The sequence below is a fragment of the Anser brachyrhynchus genome, assembly GCF_964034855.1.
Source record: "Anser brachyrhynchus genome assembly, chromosome: 4".
Lineage (NCBI taxonomy): Eukaryota > Metazoa > Chordata > Aves > Anseriformes > Anatidae > Anser > Anser brachyrhynchus.
Genome location: NC_137698.1, coordinates 35,659,925 through 35,681,674, shown reverse-complemented (window position 1 = coordinate 35,681,674; position 21,750 = coordinate 35,659,925). Strand labels below are relative to the sequence as shown.

At 35.8% G+C, this 21,750-nt stretch overlaps 1 protein-coding gene across 1 annotated transcript in view; it reads right to left on the bottom strand.

The window, feature by feature from the left end:
- TTC29 (tetratricopeptide repeat domain 29) overlaps positions 1–21,750 on the bottom strand; it is a 208,528-nt gene that overhangs the window by 108,655 nt on the left and 78,123 nt on the right. The window contains 2 exon segments of the mRNA XM_080588633.1: positions 13,382–13,465; positions 17,335–17,431. Of these exon segments, the coding sequence (XP_080444759.1) occupies positions 13,382–13,465; positions 17,335–17,431 (181 nt within the window).

The following is a 21,750-nucleotide window of genomic DNA, read 5'->3' as shown; positions in this document are numbered from 1 at the left end:
GTGTATTCCACTTAAGTTTTCTATTAATTTTTAAGACTGTCTTTTAAGAGGAAAATCTGTTTAACTACAAATTCTGAGAGGTTTTAAAATAAATACAGAATGGTGAAAACTGAGATTTGCAGTGTATGCAAGAAATTCAGATGACCTCATGCTGAACAATAGCCCAATTAGAATAGTATTTATAGCCTAAGAAGAACTACTGTAGTTCTTTAATAGTCCTAATTAGAATTGAATTTATGTAAAAAAAATCGTAGCTAGATGTCAATCAAGTAAATGGTAATCTGAGATGCAAGAAGTAAATAATCTGCATTATTTCAAGTTTAATATCATTATAAAAAAAGCTATTAATTACTCCATAAATTCATATTAATCCTTCATTTTTATTTCTTATATTTGAGTTGCAGAACTGAAGACAACAAATATTACATAATTCTAAAAGATACATATGATATAGACTATAACACTGAATTTATTTTTTAATGTATACATTTTTCAACATTGAAAAATAGTGTTTACACGTACAAGAGAAAAAACACAACTATTCTGTACCAGAAAACATTTGCAAAATTTATCTTAGAAAAGTAAATGAGAAGTATCTTTTATCATTTACACTATATTTGGCACATACCAGGTTCTCAGTATACAGCTTCAAAATACCATGCAGATATTATATTAATAAGGTACAATATATTATCTACTCTATATATGGAATACTTTTTTTTTTTTTTTAATTTCTATTTAACAAAAACCAAATATATATATATATATATGTAAAAAATTTCCAGCATCTTTGAAAGGCCTAGGACTGAATCCTACAGTAATACCACCCAAAGCATTGGAAAAAAGTCTAAATAGCAGACATACATACATGCACCTTTATTTATTTATATGTGGTCTATATATTAGTATATGTGTGCATGCATTATATGATCAGATGTGTTAGAAGCAAAGAAGAAAGTAATTAGCTGCTAAAAAATCTTAATAGCAACTGAACAAAACATCATTCAGTTGATTTTTAACACTCACTGCACAGTACCAATATTTGTATAAATAGAAAAACTGTGTCCATGTAAGATGTTACTTGTTGTGGATTAATGCACTTGATGTCAAAGCACATTTTCTGCACAAGACAGCATTATTAATGAACCAACATAGGAAAACAAAAAATACAGGAAAATTTCAGTTTAAAAATTAGTTTCACCATTCTTTTTTTTAACAAAAGGCCATGCCAATTAATACATAAATTGAAATAATGCTGAAGTTACCAAATGTACAGAGCACATTTTTTCTTTGGCAAAGACAACTGTGTTGATAACTCTTAAGCAATGAGACTATGTTGTGGATAGCCGCTCAAATTTTAGAGGCATAAAGATAAATGTTATCTCACAAAGCTATAATTAAAAACAGACAATACACAAAGAGACAAACAATACATTTGTTTCTTTAAATTACTACAACACATCAGCCACAAGTGCCTGATCACACAAAAGATACAGAAAGGCCAGAAATGAACGATAGTATGGGGATGAATGTTATTAGTGACACCTAAGAGAGAGCTTGACAGATTTGAAATTGGTTCAGTTATCCAAGTGGTTCCAGATGGAAACGCCAGGCTTCTTTCTCCAACAAGCAGTCCTTTTGAACAGAGGAGCGGTGTCAGTGACAGAAGAAAACTTTTCACAGTATCTTGAAATAAATTATAAGTCTTCAATCCTCAAAATCCTTTTTGCACTGCTTTTTATAATATCATGCAGCATGTAAAATAAGAGATTAAATACAATGTCTCATGTTTCACATTACTGCACATTACTTTATTCCTAACATCAGTATCAAAAATGGATACCTAATTAAATGTATGTGATTTATTTTATAAAATCCAACTGCTAACTTTATGGTTCTAGTACATTAATAAACTAGTTTATGCTGAGCCTTTTGAACCTTACTACCTAATGTATTAATTATGATATATTACTAAAACAGCAAGTTTATTTTTCTACACCGCGTCCACGCCGATTTCGGGTTTCCTTTGAACAATTATGTTACTTCGGGAAGCAAAATGAAAAAAGACCGGCCTTTCATTTGGTTGAAGCGGAGACGTTCAGGAGGTTTAATGGTCTCTGGGGGCATCTACTGGAAAACTGGAAAACTGCAGGCAGGACAAGTTAATCAGGCAGCTGTCAGCGCGGCACGGCACGGCGCAGAACAAAGCGGAGCCGCACCACGGAGCCTGTTCGCGGAGCGCAGCCCCCGGGCTCTGCGGCCTGCGCTGGCTCCCGCTGCTCGCCGCCCCAAAAGCACGATGCCAGGAACATGCCTGCACTGCGCGCCCAGGTGCGTGCGAGCAATTAAGCTAGTCCAATTATAAGGAATGCATAGCCGAGTAATGCTACCCGTGTTTCATTTTGAAATTGAACTGTAAGGTGAATATAGACCTGAAGTCCTCTTTCCCCTTGGAACGACCACACGTGCATGTTGGGAGAAAGATTTCAAATGCACCTGTAAAGACATCTTATTAATAACATCTATTTTTATGATCAAACAGAAGCAAATAAATCTAAACCAGCAGATTATTTATTTTTAAATCATGAAATTCAACAGATGAAAGCCGATATTTAACACAAACACAGAGGAACAGCGGATGCCCAGCATCGTCTCACTGCACACTTGTCTCCCTCATCCACAATCTCTCTCATCTCTCATCAACATCCCTGTTCATGTTACTAGATGTTTGTTCATCCAGGTTGGGTAAAATAGTGAAATGAGGTCAACTTACTGATCTGGTTGGGTATTCTGCCTTTGGCATACAGCAGCAGATCCTGCGATGCAGCACTATGGCACGAGGTGCTGCAAAATTCTGTGCACTTGTGGGGTGGGATGTGTGTGTCTGTTTGTGTACGTGTAAGAATCAGCAACATTTTCAATACCAAATACATAAGCACTAAAAGTTAAAGCTGCCATTTTAGTGGGACCATGTTTTAGATGGCACAGGTAGAAGCAGCTATTGAATGTGGATCTGCGAGCTTGAAAAGGCACTGCTATTGTTAAACATACATCGTGCTTTAAATATACCACGATATTGCTACAGGTATTTCACTTTATTTACACTATACAACTACTTATATAATTTTCTTTTACTATCATTGCTATTTAAAACCATCCAGAGTCATGCTGAGAAATCTGGCTTGAGCACAGAAACCTGATTCTAATCTGCATTTACAGGTGCAAAAATCAGAAACACAAATCTTCACTGAGGCTAACGAAATTACACTGCTGTTGCCATCTCAGGGACCTTCCTATGTTACTGTTTACAAGAGTCTTAAGCAATGTGTGGAGATCAGGAGAGTACCATCCTACATTCCCTTTAACTTCAAATCCTACACAACAAAGCTATTTGCATTCTACCCTTTACAGAGAGAAAAGGCAACAGAAATTAAGAGTCCAAGAGACAAGTACTGGTATTAGGAATAATCAAAATAGTCAATAGATAATAACAGAATTTGTTATTGTGAGCTTCTCCATGTCTCCTGTCTGATATGGTCAATTACAGACATGCAAAATAAGTACAGATGACTACTACTTTCAGATGTCACGTTTTTATTTATTTATTTTTCATATTAAGGTTCATTTCTTTAGATTTTCTAGGATTTATTTAACACTATAGTTAATGCCTGCTGCTAATTACAATGCAAGTGTACTGTAATGATCCCATTTTGTAAAGCACAAAATGGCATAGATTAAACAATGATAGTATATAAAATTAGAATGCATTAACAATGTAAAATAATTACTATACTGATGATTGTACTGTTTAAAAACTGTGTTCAGATAGATTTCGTCCAATTGGGATTTCCTCTGTAGCTCGAAAGTCAATGACTGATATAAATGCCTTAGATCAGGATGACAAAATTATGAAAAAATAACCAAGATATTTTTGCTTACCTTTATTTAAGCAAGTATTAGTTATTATATTTCTTGTCTATAAAACTACATGAAAAATTAAAATAAATCAAGTATGTGAACACTTAGCTACTTTATGCTTAACTTATATGCATACACACACGACATGAACAGGGACATATTAGAATTTCCTCAGTAAAATTTGAAAAGTGTATGCATAAAGTAAAACCATTTATACTACAGAAAGCAAAAAAGATAAGCATGCTGTAAGTGCTTATCATTTCAGGCTGTTCTGCCTAAGAATCAAACTAAGAATTATCATTTATTTACAGCTGGACATCCAAAAAACCTTAGTAGTTTTGTAACAGTTGGTGACCCACGTCTGTAGTGAAGTCACTTTTGCAGGGCCCTGTTAAGGGGCCTACTTATTTAGATACTTAGTAAATATGGACGCTGAAAGGTTTTACCTGTTCAGCATTCAGTGACGCTACGATCGAGCGTTACAGTGGTATAAAACCATGTACTCACACGGCTAGAAACCATATTGTCATGCATTTATGTTGCAATCCACCAAGGTTAGGTACATACCGAACTTGAAAACATATCCAAGTAGTCAGAGTATCTGAATTCAGTGGGAAAATATATAGACATGAATACTTGGGTGAGTCAAGCCCTCAGCGTGCTGGTGTACTCAGCACATTTTCACCACATACTGTTACTGATACAAGGATATTTAACTGCATGAGGGCACAACCCTCTTTAATCCCAGTTTAAAGGCTGCCTGCTTAAATACTTTTCTTTTAATGAAATATTTACTGGGTAGTAATATGTTAAATTGTAGAATATAGCAATCTCATTAAAGAAAGATATGAAAGTACAGTAAATGCTATTAAGTAGTAATAGACACTAGCTTACACATGAGAATTTTTGATTACTAAAGCTGAGAATTATATGATATTCTGGGGTGGGGTGAAAGATTTTAATTCCAAATTATGAAGATGAAATAGCTAATGTCCTACTATAAAAGCATAAAATCAACCAACCCCCCAAATGTTTTAAAAAGTGGTCCCTACTCTAAATAGCAAATAAAAAATATTGCATAACAATTTGTACATATCATCAGAGGTAGGAACATCTCCTTGAAAAATGAATTATGCAAAAATTCAATTTTTTAAAATAAGAAAAGGATTATGGAGTTATATATTCAGAACTGTTAATGTAAAGATGAAAATAATGTGTATCAGAAAATATTGTACCACATATACAGATACAATAACTTTCAGCACAAGTAATGCAGTATTTTTTCATCTATTGCCTCACAGTTTGACTGTTGTCAAACCACGCTTTAAACTAAATCATGCAATCAAAAGTGGATGCATATCCTGTCAGTAGGATCCCACAAAGAACACACATATTGGACTCGCTTTCTTTTGTTCAAAGCTACACTGCCACTTTAATACTACATAAAATGAAAAATTAATCAATTATAAACATCAAAGGATGACACAGAAGAAGTATTTTAAAATGAATGTGAGTACTGTAATAATTAAGAATCCTCATTAACACAGAAAATGGAGGTATAAATTTAGCAATGAACTTTTGGCATATTCTGTTCCTAAACATAAATGCAATGAAAGCAATTAAAAAAAAAAAAAGTGCTACCCTTATAAAAGTGTTTCTCATACAACAGTGCACACACACCTGTAATCATTACCTTCTATTTCAAGCATAAGAAGAAAAAAACATTATCTTCATTAATCTTTCTGATTTTCTTTCTAAATTAATTATGCTCATTAACAAAAAGTAATTCCAACCATATTTTATGGACAGTTATTTATCAAAATGAACTATTTTTTAACTTTCCCCTCCTATTTCAGAGCTGACCTAATGGACCAAGAGCCAGGAATTTCTGCAGTTGTCTTTCACAGCATGTAAAATGATCTTTGGAAAAGATAATTATCATTATTTTCTCTCCGTATCATCTCAAGCTTAATCATCATCTTACGACTACCACAAAACACTACACAAGGCTACTCATTTACAATCATACTATTGCCATGAACAATTTCCAGAGTATTTTTGCATTTATGATGACCTACTCAGTCTCAGTACCAGAACTTAGTAGCATAAAGACAAATAGAGATTAAGTGTGAGAAAAGCAAGGATTTTACAAATTCAGAAGGATTCACTGTAAGACTTACTAGGAAGTCATGACTGCATCAAGGCAAATTAGACTGTCTTTCTTTATTTCATACTTTTTCATATGTTAGAGATGCTTCGCCTTTGTGGAATGTTTTAAAAATGGACGTCAGTTGTGTATAGCTTGTACATTATCTCCAGTACTAAATATTGTTGAACTACTGAGAAATGAAAGCACTAGAAAACTGTAAGACCAAACTTAGTAAAAACAACAAGTTACATAAAAAAGAAAAACTTCAGCTCACTGTGTTCTTCTTTATTAAAGTATGTCATGTATTTTATCTTTGCAAGAGTTTGATGAGTTTTTGCAAGTAAAATTCTGTTTCCTCTATACTTGCTAATAGTCATGAGAATCTGTAGTTTGCACCTTCCCATTAAAAATGTATTGTATTTTTTGAAATTATTCACCCCGCCTTTTATCCAGATCATGTCTTTGAAAGGAGGAAGTAGATAATAAATGGAATAATTCATGATTTCCCATTAAATATGAAACTTTCTTTTGCAGAGTTTAGAAAATGAAGTTCTACATAATGTACAGAAGTTGATTAGAACTTTTTTTTAACCTTTTCAAGAAAAACCTTTCACATTACACAAATGTACAGAGAAGTTTCTTTAGGAAAGGCAAACCATTCACTTCCCACACAGTTCTGTTCTTTAGATCACTGCCCAATTACACTAAATCACATGTTTATCAGGCCTGAAATTCACAGAGATCATTCATCTGACCAGAAAGAATGTGTGCCTCTAAGTACTAAAATCTCTTTTTGAAAGTTGTTTAATAAACATTAAATCCTGGTCGTGACAAGTAAGATTGTTAGGAATTATTCAGACAGAAAAAAAATACATATTTAAATAATATTGTGAAAGCAATGGCAAAGAAAATTAAAATTTATCATCTAGCTCAATAAGTAACTTGTGCCATCTCCCTTTCCACAAGCATCGTATCAGCAGGGAGTTTGGGATAGAGCCTTAATTTAAAATTTCTTTTACTGTGAAGGGCTACATTTCTTTGGTTTTGAATTACATTCTTCCTTAGTTATTAGTATTTTAAAATGAAGAATCGTCCTTGTAAAATGTAAATGAGTTGACACAACATTCGAACAGTTCTCAACCTGAGCAATGTGACCAAAGGTCATAAGGTGCTCATGGGTCACATCCAAAGACTGGTATCAGCAAGAACAGCAAAATCTTACTGAGACTTGACTATGAAAGGCGAAGACCAGTTGACTCCTTGCTCCCTTTGCTGCTTCTTTAGCTTCTTGGAGCTCTCCTCTCTCCCTGTCTTCATAGTATTATACACAGAAGGAATGGAAGCAGCTTCAATGAGTGCCTCACTATAGCCAAACACTGTGCAATCAAGGACTGAAATACAAGGGGAAAGCGGAATTTGCACTTACATGTTAGCTGATCTATGTCTGAAATCTCCTTTTGCAAGCTTTTTGGTAATAGCATTTGCATCTTCTTCCTTGCCTTAGCTCCACACTAAGAAAATATTTTTCCTAGCTTTTATTCTTAGCGCTGCCTCTGTCCCTTGAGATCCTCACTCCTCAGTTTTGCCTCCTAAACCACTTCGGGGTGGCGGAATTCATAACACAGAAATGGTCAAATCCACCTTACAACACAGAATTCCCAAACCTATATTATGCGTGTCCATATTGGGAAGCCTCTGTAAAGATGTCAGGTCGTTAAAAAGAGAACATGGCAATATAGTAAGCTGTCAATGAAAAAGAGATCCCAATCTATTTGTTTAGGAAAAGATACCACAGGTAACCTATGAAGACAGTTCACTAATTTATTTTGTAGAAGTGAAAGCAACTAGATAATCTGGATTAATCAAAGACCCAATCAGTCATTTGTATTCAGCTTCCTTAAAGGAACAGGTCCATTAACACCAAGAACAATGACAAATACAGAAATAAAGCTAAAAATGAGCACTGGAACTCTCATGATTTAAACAACTTATAAACACAGGACAAGGTCAGAAGAAGCCCAGTCTAATAGCAGGGCTTAGTAGTCTGTCATGGCTGTGATGAAAATGAAGAATAAAACACTCTTCAAGCTAGGCCTTCTCCTCTCCATCACCCCACAAATCCCATTCTTCTCCCTTACTGGAGTCTCTGGAACACCCTGGCTCTAATCAGGTGAAGAAGTTCCTTCCTCTCTAGTCCTGGAGGACAGATGGGGTTAAATATGCAGAGAACAATGGGTAAAACAAGCAAGGACATAGAATAGAAATCTGTTATTTCTTCAAAGTTATCTTGAAGACTTGCATATAACCCCTTGTTGATTTTCTGACATCTTTCTTTTTTTGACCTGCCCTAGCTAAGATTGACATTGAAAACAGCAGGAACTTGAGAGGGGAGGATAGTTAATAATTTGTCCCTTTAATTCTTTAACTGAAGAATGGAAAAATAATCTTCTGTTATATGGCGATAACATAAGATTCAAGATGGATACCAGGTCATTTTTGTTCTGGACTTGCCTTTTTTTTTTTGTATAAACACCACCTCAGAAATTAGAAGATGTGGAAAGGTACATTCACTATCTGATCTATTTTACACTTTTCAAAATGCAATAGTTCCCTAGTGTGGGATTCAGCTGATAAAACATACATGTCTACAGCTGAGCTGCTCAGCCTGAGTTCAGTATATAGGCAACAGAGAGAAACAGGTACTTCAGAAGTGTAATCCACCTTATTCTAGAGCAGTTGTCTGAAGATTCAATGATGGGGTTCAACTAATCAAGAGATTTTTTCTTACTTACCTTCACTGATTATATGGGGTGATTAACCTAGTTATTTGGATCCAAGTTAAACTTGTCTGAAATCCCCTTTGCTCTTTTTGCAAAGCAGGACATAGGTTTACAGAAGTAAAGAATTACTACTATATTCACTAGTCATCATTACTACAGCAAAAAATATTGCATTCCAGCTTTCTTATGCTGAGATGTTGTCTTACTCAGAGAAGCACCACTTTTCTATAGTAGTTGGAAGAAGCAAAAAAATGGTAAAAGTCTCTTTAGACAGACTCTAACAGTACCTCACATCTTGTAGCTCAGTGCAGGTGATGTCAATCCTTTGACTGGAAAAAGTAAATAAATCACAAAGCCCATTGTTTAAGAGGGCTGTTTAATACTCACCTGCCTTTGAAATTACCAGAAGCCTGTCTCATAAAACATGAAATTGCTGAGGAATAATTCCAAAGTTCGGAGGAACCATACAGCCTCTGGAGAATTCCAACATTATATTTAATTAGAGAAAGAGAAGCAAAATAATACTTTTAACTCTTCAAGTCTCTACTTCTGTGGATAGGTCTGAGAATTTGAAGGATACTGAGGGCCATGCTCCGGACATAAAAGCTACAGAACATGGAAATGCTGTCACCTTCCAAAAGAAAATCTTGCAGAAACCTATGAGGAGTCAGACACCCACTTGTATACAATCTGCAGAGCAGTTTAATTATTCCTCTTCCCAATGGCTGCTCTTCCACACAACTGAGATGTCTGGCTGGCAACTGCTCTGGGTGCCACAGCCCATCAGGGAATGAAAGCCTCTGCCTTTTGTTGTTCTAGTTAATCTTTAAATGGACCAGCCTTCTCATGAATTCTATGTAGAACAACTCAATATATCTCAAAATGTATATACAATAATCTTGTCTCCTGCCTGAAAAAGTCACATCAGAGTACGTCTTTACAGAAAGAAAATTATCAAGTTAAGCTATCCATAAGACACTGCTCAACCACTCACAAGACAGAAAACACAAACACTACTGTTTCTGCTCATCTAGGTCAGCCAGTACCTTCTCTGTGTAACTGAGAAGTCATCTGACTACCAATGAGTCCAGAATGAGGACACTAGAAGTCTAATCCCATCATCTAATTCACAGAAATATATCCAGTAAAACCAGTAATGCAATATTTTTGTTACTACCAACCAAAACTGTTCCTCTCATCAAAAAGATTTCAAAATGTCTCTTTCTAGTCTTTAACTCTTTTTTGTTAATATGGTTTTATCCAGATGGTTTTAATTTGTATGAAGAGGAGAGAACTGTTACTTGATTTTTCTGGCCCTGACAAAAAGATCAAGAAACAAGAATGACATTATCAAATTCTGGACCATTCTAGGCTCCAATTTCATTTGAAGATTCAATCCTGGAATCAGTCTTTTGATGGAAAATGCCTTACTTCACAGTTCATCATGAACCTTTTGACACTTAGATCAGTCATAAGAACAAATTTTAATTTTTACTGCAACCTGATTTTGAGCCATTAATGATTTGGTGAGTCAAGACTAAGAACAGTATTCAGGGAAAGCACCATGAAGGCCAGTGGAGTCAGTCAACCTTCTCACAACTTACAAAAGCCTGTGGCAAGAAAGCGGTCACATTCTGCATTAATGGGAACCTTTTTTTTTTTTTTTTTCGCCCCTCCCCTCCTCATTTCTCTTCCATTTGTAGCTTCTTGCACCACATTTACTTCTGATTTCAGGACACGGGCTTAGAGAAGGAAACAAAACAAAATCAATAAAAAAAAAACAAAGCAATATCTTGTTTTAATGTAATTGAAGTACTATCTTCCTTTAGCATTGTTTTTCCTTTCTCCTCTATCACATCATCCTGATACAAAAAAATACTACCAAAAAAGCTCTGCATTTCCCCAAACAAACAGAAATTATAACATAAATACACTTAGAGGAATTCTTCTCATTTACTGAACTTCGGAAGAGAGTACAATACTGTATAATGGAAAAATAACTGCAACAATTTTTTTTCCCTTCAACTACAAAGAAAGTAGCTTACATAGTTTTCAGAGAATAACATGCAGCACACAATTTTAGGGAACAATTTTAAAGAATACTGCTTTTTTTCCATATATGTAATACTATGCTTAAATTCCAGTATTTAACAGGTAATAAACTGCTATCTGCCGAATTGGCACTGAAAAAAGTAAATGAAGTTTAATAGTAAGCAGGAGTGTGACTACAAGAATATTTTGACAAAATAATTGCTTAGTAACAACATGGATGTTAATTTCATAAATTGTTATTAAATAATAATTTATTATTAATTTCTGTAGGAGCATGAAATTGCTTGTAAATATTGTCCTTTACAATAAACAGTAAACAGGTACAGTAAACAAACTAATCTTAGTAACTGGATTACTGGGAGCACACTAGCTGATTTTTTTCCACCCACAAATTGCCAAGACTTCTTCCATCCACATACCCTAGCAATTGTCAGCACAGGGGATGCAGAACTCACACTACCTAATTTGAGAATCATTAATCAGTACATCCTTACACTAAGGAATCTGCATTTAAACATACAGTACCACTGATCTGCACGTGCATAACTGCTGTCAGCACAACTGCAACTCAACGTGGAAGAATTTGCTTTAGTTCAAAAAAAGTAAATTTCTGATAAAATCTTGTTAACTTATTTTGTTGACCAAACTCCATGACACTATTGCACTGGCTAAAACTAGTGGCTTTTTGCTTTAATTTTAAAGCACTCAATGACAATTCTTCTGGAAAAAAAAAAAAAAGAAAAAAAAACAACACAAAAGATCATAACTCCATTACACAGTATTTAAAACTTGAAATCTATTCACTAAATAAGTATTGTCTAAGTATCTCAACAAATGTACAAGTATTTAGGTGGCAAAAGAAAGACGCCCTGCCCTTTTATACAGAAGTACAACAATCTACTTTTGGAATGAAAACTATTTTAAAGCTACACAACATATTATAAGCCCTTTCTCACACTTTTTTAATAAAAAAATCTTTTGTCTGCAGTGGCATACAAAACATAGCATTGATTTCGGTAATATTATTTACAGATATGGCATTGCCTTACTTTTAAATTGGCTCAAAATTACATTTGATGCACTTAGATTTTTACAAGTATATTAGCCCAGTACTAATGTAGCTGTGTAGCTGCTAGTTTGTTACTTTTCATTTTTTTGCTTTAAAGGTTTATGGAACAGTACTTGTAAACTATATACTACAGAAATTCTGTAACTGCTGAGTTACTATCAAAACTTGAAATTCTAAGAGTAACTAAAAACACAGACCATGAATGTAATCTTTCAAAAGGTGTCCTTACAAATCTGGCTAGAAATAAACCAGAATATATATGATATTTCAGTTTTCATCGCTAAGAGGTTTTTATAACTTTGAAAAACAGCATGTTAAGAAACACTAAGGAAACTGCTACAACGGCACCCCACTTTGCCTTGGTATTGCAGGACTTCGATATTCTTTAGGCACGGAGCAGATAAAGCTGCTGTGAGGCCAGGAATGGTTAGTATGACAGCATGATCAAAGTCTACTCAGTCTGCTGGCTGAGTATTATACGGTAGGGTTTTAGGACACTGCTAAAGTTATTACCCCTAGACTTAAAATACCCCTGGTATTTTTCTAGATTCTCATTTGAAAGTGAATTATGAAGGTTTGCGGGTACATCCTTAGGCTAGGAAGAAGAAAAGAAGAACGCTGGCCAGCTGGTCAAATTCCTGTCTGATTAATAGAATGTTTCTAATCCACAAGGGTGATCTTGCAATATTAATTGTTAAGGAGCCTAGAGCCCTTGTATGTGCATCTTTTTATTATTTAAATATTGAAATAAATAAATCATCTCACTTAAGCAATTCAGATTTGTAAGAATTATTTCATTAATTTTGGTGGTGCTGAACCCCAGCTCTGTTAAAAGACCCCAGAAAAATAAGTCAGTCGGTAATCTCTTGTAACATCTAAGTGTAAACACCTCAGCTGTAAAAAATCAAAAATTATATAAATTTCTTTCATTCATTGGGTTTTTAAATAACTAATGGTGTATTAAATGCTTCACCAAAGAAGTCAGCAGTTGGGCTCTGCTAAATAATAATTCAAAATTACAAGAACATGTATGTCTATATACTAAGCTTGTACCCCAGAGGAGATATTTCACAGAGGCTCAGAGGAGGAAAAGAAAAAAAAAGGTAAAAAAAAAAAAAACAAGCACAATTTCAAGTATAATTACTGACACAATCTTAAATACAGCATTACAAACATGATATAAAACCTTGGTAAATACACAAATTAATAAAGCCAAGGAGTCAAATGCTTTGATAGATTTAAGATCAGGAGAAATATCCATCATTATTTAATATCAACTTCAATTTTTAAATGCCAAGTTCCACTAAAAAGGGTAGGGCCTAGGGAACTTTAAATTTAAATGATTATGATGACTAGAAACAAAGGAAACAATAAACTTATGGATGTTAAAATGCCTCAAAAAAGCCAACTTACGCAGCAGCTTCTTGTTTTGACAACCCTTTGATATTCTTCACCAAATAATCATCTATGCCATCTTTGTCTTTGATCAAATGAATCCTAAATTTAAATGAAAAAAATTAAAAGAAACACTGTGAGGTGCTAACATAGACTTCTGCAGCATGTATAATATATTCGCATTGCCAAGTAGAGCTAAATACTGAAATATTGACAGAGTAATGTATCAGACATTCTATAAACACATACAAATATCTTTTTATTTTTTAGGTCTGTAGCTATTTCAGATCTTTATTTCTGCAAGAAAAAAAAAGAATTGGTTTAGCTTTCAAGGACCTGGTTATGTGATATTTCTGTCTAAGCTACAAGAAATTGTGTGTTAGCTAAATCAATAACAATTAATTAGGCTACCTATATTTAATCTGTTTTCTACATCAGAACCATTACATTTTCACATTATCAGTATGGACCAGAGTGGTCTAATCTATTGTTTATTTAACTTTTTCAAAGAAAAAAAAAATCCCCAAACCCAACTCAAATATATCTTCCTTAGTGCAATGCAGAGTTTTAAGTCTGCTCTCAGCTGTCCACAATTTGAGCAGTGCATTACTAAAAGTGCTCTGCTACAGGGGTAGCGCAGGGCAGTGGCCAAAGAAATGGCACAATTCCTAAAAATTTCAAGGTGCAAAGATCTAATTTTGAAATTTGAACCATACATCATTTCATCTTTCATTTGAGCCAACATCTCTACTCTGATACACAAGAGATGCCTTGAATTTTAAAGGATAATATGCACTTCCTGACCATAAAGTGTATTTAAATAGATTCTGATATTCCAACAGCAGAGGACGTTAACTTCATAAAAGTAATGTGAATTTATTTTTATTCTTTAAAAGAGCATAAAGATTGTCTGGTTAACCAATCAAAGATAAAAGAAATTCAACATTAGTGTTTCACATAAATCTATTACTTTCCTCTTCTCTGTCTGTATTACATTGCTGTCTTTCATTACAGGCATGAGAGTAATTCTTTTCATAACATTAGCTAATATAAGCATCCCGCTCCTTATTGCTCTGAGAATACCAAAGACACTTCATGAAGTTCATTGAAATGAAAACAAAAGAGCTAAGCAATGTAGAGATATTTTGATATGTCTGTATTTAAAACAATGTAATAGTGAAAACTTCCAGCACAAATAAGGCATTTAAATTTGTTCCAGAATTTACTGCTACTGAGACACACCAACAGAGGCTTGTGCTTTCAGGCAGCACATAACACAATCCATGTGAATTGCTGCTGGCCACAAAAAACACACACCTTACAGATACTGCCATAAAAATTCAGCAACAATCAACATCAAAATGTAATCAATATCAAAATTTTCAAAATAGTGACAAATTAGGAAGACAGCGTCATTAGGACAAAGATAAAGCAGTTATTATATGTTTTAAACTGACGTAAAATATGTGTCAAGATGCAATAGTTTATTACACCAGTTAACAAAAACATAGTTACTCAGAAATACCAGTTTTCAAATAAGTATAAGCTATTCAGAAAATGTATCTGAAAAGTAGCATGTCTGTGTAATTAAATATGAACTATTTGGTAGAAAATGTAAAAACAGCTGAACTTTGTACTTTAAGATTGCAAAAATGAGCCTTTTTCAGACCACAAGCACATAGAGAACCCACCAGATACAGAAGGAAAAATCTTAAAAGGTCCAGATCCCCAAACTGAAACGTTCAACTCAAGATACAAGTTTCTAGGCATCACTGCCAGCTTTCTTCAATTTAATCTATGCTGCAATGAAAAAAATAAACTCAAACTGGAATAAAGGGAAGACTGATGTTTTCTCACTATATTCTCAAAGGTATTTAAATACGAAGCAATCAGGAAAAAAAAACACAAAGCCATATATGATTTAAACTGTTACCCGCCTTATAGTCAAGATAAAAATTCCTGAATTCTGATTGGGAACACTTTCTAACTTAAGAAAAGAAAAAGACATATGCAGCCAGGGTTAAAGAGAGCAAAAGCAACAACTTGCAAACTAGCTGCTGTTTACGTATGCCTCACCACAGCCTGTGTATTGGACTGATGGAAGTAAAAGACAAGCATACATAGGGGAAGAAAACCACAGTAGATAATTCCATTACCTCCAATAATCATTATTTAAAATATCTTGTTATATGCAATGAGAATTAAAAATAATAGAAGTAATTAATGTGAAGAACTGACTCTGTGACTTAGAATAGACATTGTTTCTAATAGAGGAATGAGTTGAGGATGGCACTGGCTAAGAAGCATCATTTCTTTTCCTCTAGAAATTGTCACTCGCTTCTTCCAAACAGTTTTAAGCTTATTTCTCCAGTGTTCAATTATGACTCACTATATTTCATAAATAGTTTATATAAAAGTATTCTCCACCTGTAAATTGAATCTTATTTAAATCTCTCCCTTACTAAAAACAAATATATTTTAATCCAAGGGACAGCTATCCCACAGTTAGCATTTTATACCATGCATTCTTATAACTATTTCTGTTAACAGTTTACAGAGCAAAAATAGCTACTGATAATTACTAGAAATAGACTTCACAATAAATACACATGGCATTTTAATCAAACAACAGAACAAAGTTGCATGAAATACGAAGGACCAAACTGATTCTCACATAACTCTCTATCCCCATTGAATATTCTGTTAACTTAGACTCAAGCTTTCCCAGCATTTCCTATCAAAGAAAATGGCAGAGCTTGTCTTGTTCTAATCACTAGGCATCTACAGCATCGCCTCCACCATTACAGAATCACACATTTCTTTTCTGCAGATAGACACAACTTCTACAGAATTGCTGGAGAATTATCTTCTAGAATATGAAATTTCCTAAGGAAAGAAACAATCCTACCTCTGAGGTAAGTTCTGCAGCTACATATTTACCGGAAAAAGTGAAGGTGGCAGAACATGGCTCCAGCCATACAAATTTAAATTATTAGTTTTTTAATATCTTTTAAGACACACATAATTGCGTTTTCTCATTCTATCAATGTGTGAGAGAACATCCGCCAATATGAAGCCCTCAGAAAGGCTGGGTCCAAGAATACCTTGTTCCTGAATCCTAACTGCTTTAGATAGGAAGAAACAGCTGCTGAACTCAGAGATGCCCCAGACCTGTGAGCCAAAGGGTGATGGGGAACACTCAGACTGGGGAAAAAACAAAACAAACAAACAAAAACACAGAAAAAAAGGAGAAAGGAAGAAGAATAAAATAGCCATAAGTCTTTCTGAAATGGAGGCAATTCCAGGAAAAAAAGCATAGATTTTCAGGACTACAATTATGGATGCTTAACTAAAGAATAGATTTGTTTGATTAAATAGTAGGGCAGAATAGTAACTGGGAGACCAGCACTCACTGGCAGAGAAACAAAAATGCATAGATATATAGATACTAATAACTGGGAGGAGAAATGGAAGCTGAATGAAAAGCCATGCAGGCACGCGTAAGAGGACAGCTTGAAAGGATTATGGCATTGTATTTTACTTTCCCGATTATTAAGTACAAGATAATGTTTTTTCAAGACAGTTTCATTCATTATATTTTGAGAGATTCCAAACTGTTTTTTGTTTGAATAAAAAGAAAAAAAAAAACTTTTTTTTTTTTTAAATTCAAATAGGAACATTTTTATTGACCTTCATTCGCACCAATGAAAGACAACATCTACTAATCAGAAATAAATTCCTACAGCTCTTGAAGGGGGGTTGAAAAGTTAGGATGAAATACCAACCTTCAACAGAACACATTTCCTTTTTCTTTCCTATTAACAATGAAACTTTCCTAACAGAGAACTTCCTTCTCTTTGATTCTTGCCTTTTAAAATATCACAATAAAGCAAGCATAATTTCTCACATTGGCTAAGTGATTGAAGTTATTCACAGTAAATATAATACTCTGAAAGAAAAAAGGCACATACCTTGCAAAGTCTAATGGTGGGCAAACAGTCTGCTCTATGAACCTGGGATGCTCCAATGGGCTTTTTATGACTGCTTGAGGTAGCACATTCATTTCAGCTAAAACAAACACACACCACATTATTTTAAACAATGCCTTCGCCAAGATCCAGTTTCTTTTTATGTCACATCCCAGTTAACTCTCTTATTTCCATTGCACTGTGTGTAATGCTGGGCTCCAGTTCCACACAAATATTTTCAGGACTCAGCATTGTCTCATTAGGCCATAATGCATAGAAACAGTTACGATCTTACTTTCAATGGTTTTCTCTGTTACATTGGACTGTTCTTCATTTACACAGAGGCAAACAATGCAGGAGTCTTACTTGCATGTGATTCCCCATGCTTCCTCAAGCTACGCAGGCCCAAGTGTTAATAATATTCTAAGTTAATACATAAGGTGAAAGGATTGAACGTGCAGTGTGCTATGCAACAACAGGCACTGCATTAACATTCAAAATAACACATAATTGCACCAGTAACAACCATTTGAGTAGAAAATCTAAGTAATACTACACTTGCAACATAGGATTTTACTTAAAACAGAAGCACAAAGCCCCACAGTTAGGTAGAATTGTCTAGCTTGTCATTCTGAAGTACATAAATGCTAATAGGACTTTTTTGTCATATAGAGCTACTGTGTTTTTTCCCCAAGTATTCAGCCTACACTTCGTACCATTAAAGTTTCAGCTGCCAGTTCCTTCATTTTGCATGTCTGTGATCTGAGGACGTTAGCAGCAGGAGCACCCTTACTTTTAAATTTGGTTTAATGTAGGTATTGCATGCCCTGCTGGTAGGCCTCAAGGCACAAACTTTTAATAGGGATGGGAAAACAGAATATAATGGGGTGGGGGGTGTTAACTATTTGCTACATTTGACGGAAGGAAATTTCTTTTACGGGAAGAAATAGATATGAATCATCTTGATATGGAATGACTGGTATCAGACTAGCATAGTATTTTATATATTAGCCTTTTGTGAAAAAAAAAAAGCCATTTCACTGATGAAAGATTTTGCTACAGCTATTTTGAAGTATTTTTGTACTGTTACTTCGAATGGAGTAGCAATAAACAACTATGAGTTGAAAGGATAACATAATGTGATATTTCAGTCATTCTTTGAGGTTTAGTACTAAGGATAAGTGTGTTAAAGAAATAAAAATATTATTTATAAATAATTTGCAATTAGAGGCAGCAACATTTTACACAAGTGTGCAATAGAAAGAAAAAAATACCAATAAAAGCATATAGGTAATTCATCACTATAAAAGATTATGCTTCTTATAGAGAATGACAGGTTTGTATCCACGAGCAATATAGAAAGGAAAATCTCTTTCTAGGAAGATGCTATCAAGTGAAGAGTAGTAAGTAAACTTTGTAACAACAACATTGAAGCCCAGAGAAGAGGCAAAGCTTTCTACAAGCCTCAGTTTTGAAGTAATGGGTGGAAAAAAATGCAAACAGACCAGGGCTAAATGGCAGGTGTTGAATTTGGCAGGCAGAAAAGCCAACCATCTGCAGCAATGGGGCAGGAAACTTAGGGATAGCAGCTGTAAGGAGGCCCAAAAAACCCTGTCAGAGCCACTGCAACCACCAGAAACATCTAGCTTTAACTAACAGGTGGGAGGACTTTGCGACATGCCACAGGTCACAGGCTCCAGGTGGCTCCCATAAGGGACCTGGTTGGAGCATACACCAGCTCCTCTCTGGTCCCCACACTTCAGGCTCCACCACACCTTAGTTGAGAATGTGACAGAAGGGCTGACATGCAGAGGTCTCCCACTAACATAAAGCACACCGAATAAGCTTTTCTGAGTCCATTACTGCCTTGCAAGGATTATAACTATTGCCCTGACTTTGACGTCAAACTCAAAGCTTGGGAATGGGAAACAACAACAACAAAACACAATCAAGACTCACAAAACTACACACCAAAAACAATACACCAAAACCAGCCTCAATTTACTCTCTATTATGTTTTTATTACAGAGATGAGATGTTGCTCTCCCAGTGAAAGAGACGGCGTTTTTCCTTTACTTCCAAGATAACTGTAATATTTGCAGATCATATACTACCACAGAAACACATGATGGAAGGTGTTAGCAACACAGCTTTCTGAAGTGTGTGCTACTGCATTCTCATAAATTTCTTTGGTAATCATTTAAAGACTGCTAATCTCTTTACATTTTGCTCCTTCATTATTAAGTTCAAGCTGCATCTTATTTACTTAACCAAACACCTAGGGAATTCAACAAATGACAAAACAGCCCAGTTTGGCACTAAGGAAGTGCTACCTCTAGCTCCTCTTGAAATCAGTAGGAATCTGCCCGTACTCTGGAATCACCTCAGCATGCATTGAAGCTAAAGGTAGAAAGGCCAGCTGATGGGAATGGCATTTCCTGGTACATTTTAGGTGGCAGAGAAACTTCCTAGTTCTTCCTACAAATTTTTGAAGCATGCTTAAGTGTAACCAGAGGATGGGTATTTCCCAAGATGGAAAACAGCCCAGAAGTGGCATAGCTACATCCAACCATCGTGGAGATGTTTGCTGCTACCTTGCACCCCATGAAACAAAAGGATGCCAGAGAGTGCCACAACAGACCTGTAGCCAAGCTGCTTCGTTATACTGAAAGCACCGATATGACTTATTAAAAAATCTGTATGTTTTAAAGTCTACAGCTTTTTTGACTTAATTTATTCCAGGTAACCTGCATTAGGTCACAGCCCAAGGCAGCATTCCGTTCCCCCACACTCGAGCCCCTGCGCACTATAGGGTCTTACAGCGTTTCCTAGCCTATACTGACTACGAGCCAGGAGCATTTTTTTTTTCTCCCTCACTCGTTAACCCCCCTGCATAACCTGAACCCTAGCGCTACCTCAGCCCCTCGACATAAATAAATAAATAAATAAAGTTTTTGAACTTCCCAGGGGAACGGACCTCTCCTCATGGCGCGGCGCAGGACGCGACCCTTCCCCCGGGAAGGCGCCGCTCACGGCGGTTACCGGCCCCCCTCCGCGAAATGGCGGAGCCGCCCCGCGGCCAGAGAAGGGGGCGCCTGGGCCGGGGCCCCGCGGGCTCGGCTCCGGTGCCGCGGCCTCGCCATGGCCATGGCAACGGGGGCGGGCGGCGCTGCGGGCCGCCCTCCTGCTGCCGCCCTCCTCAGGCCGTCCCGCGGCCTCAAGCAGCAGAGCCGGGTTTAGAGCACGAGAGGCGTGGAAGCTGTGAGAAATATGCGCAGCTCAAGTTCTTAAACGTTAACAGGTCTTTGACGTCAAAACTGCGGAGGGTTTCTGAAGTCCCAGCTCGTTGGATGGGAAGGGACGCTGACGGTTGTTCCATCCAACCTGTAAGAGCAATGCTCACAAAGAAGTCTTCGGCTGTCTGCAGTGGAAAGGAAAGGCAGTCATTAGGAAACATATACACTTCAGCTAACTGAAAGCTTTAGTGTGCTTTCTTGGAACTCCAAGAGAAGCACATCTCAAAGCTAAATAAGTTTCTGAAGCTGGCGGGCAAAGAATCAGTGGCAATACTTACTGATACTTAAAGGGAATTTTATGGGTAGTATTTTAGGTTATAGGTGAACACTTCTAGTGAACAAGCTTTTTTTCCTTTCAGGATCTCTTGTCTTCTCAGACATACTTCAGGTCTTTTGAGCAGTTAAAAAGAGCAAGCAGAGAAGCCTAGACTTAACCTCTAAGAGACATAACATGAAGACTGGGTTTGGGGAAAATTCTGTCGATGAGAGCCCACAGCCTAATTTATTGTAACAAAGGAGCTTTCTTCTAAGGGACTGATCAGCTAGGGAGTCTGGGAGCTTCTAAGAGTTGGAACTACTGAGAAGGAACCAATGATTTTTTGGTAAATGTGAATGAAAATGAGAAACCATGATCAGGATGCCAAAGAGTACAAAGAGCACAGATTTTTCAGTAGCCTCTGTTCTACTGTTGGAAACTTGACACCAGCAGAAGAGGTCATTTTTAGTACAGATTTGACCTAGTTTTTATTGCTAAAACTGTTTGGAAAACTGGCATGTCAAAATCAATTGTTATGATCTATTTAGGAAGGATCAAGTGGACAGAAAGCATTTCAAAAATGGCATTACCTGTTTCTGAGTTGATGGCAATCGGAAGCAAATGATCTTGAATGTTTATGGGTCAATGTCCTAATGGATAAGTCAGAAGTTGACAGAGTACTTAGCTGATATCAAATCACACTAGAGAACAGCATGACCTATGCCTTACCCATCTATAACATACAGGGAAAACACTCGTGTACTGTGCTGATTTTCAATCTGAGTGATACATGCTGGAGGTCTCATACTGCCAGTCTTAAAATGTACTTGGAACTTCAAAATATTTTAAATGTCAATTTCCTAACTC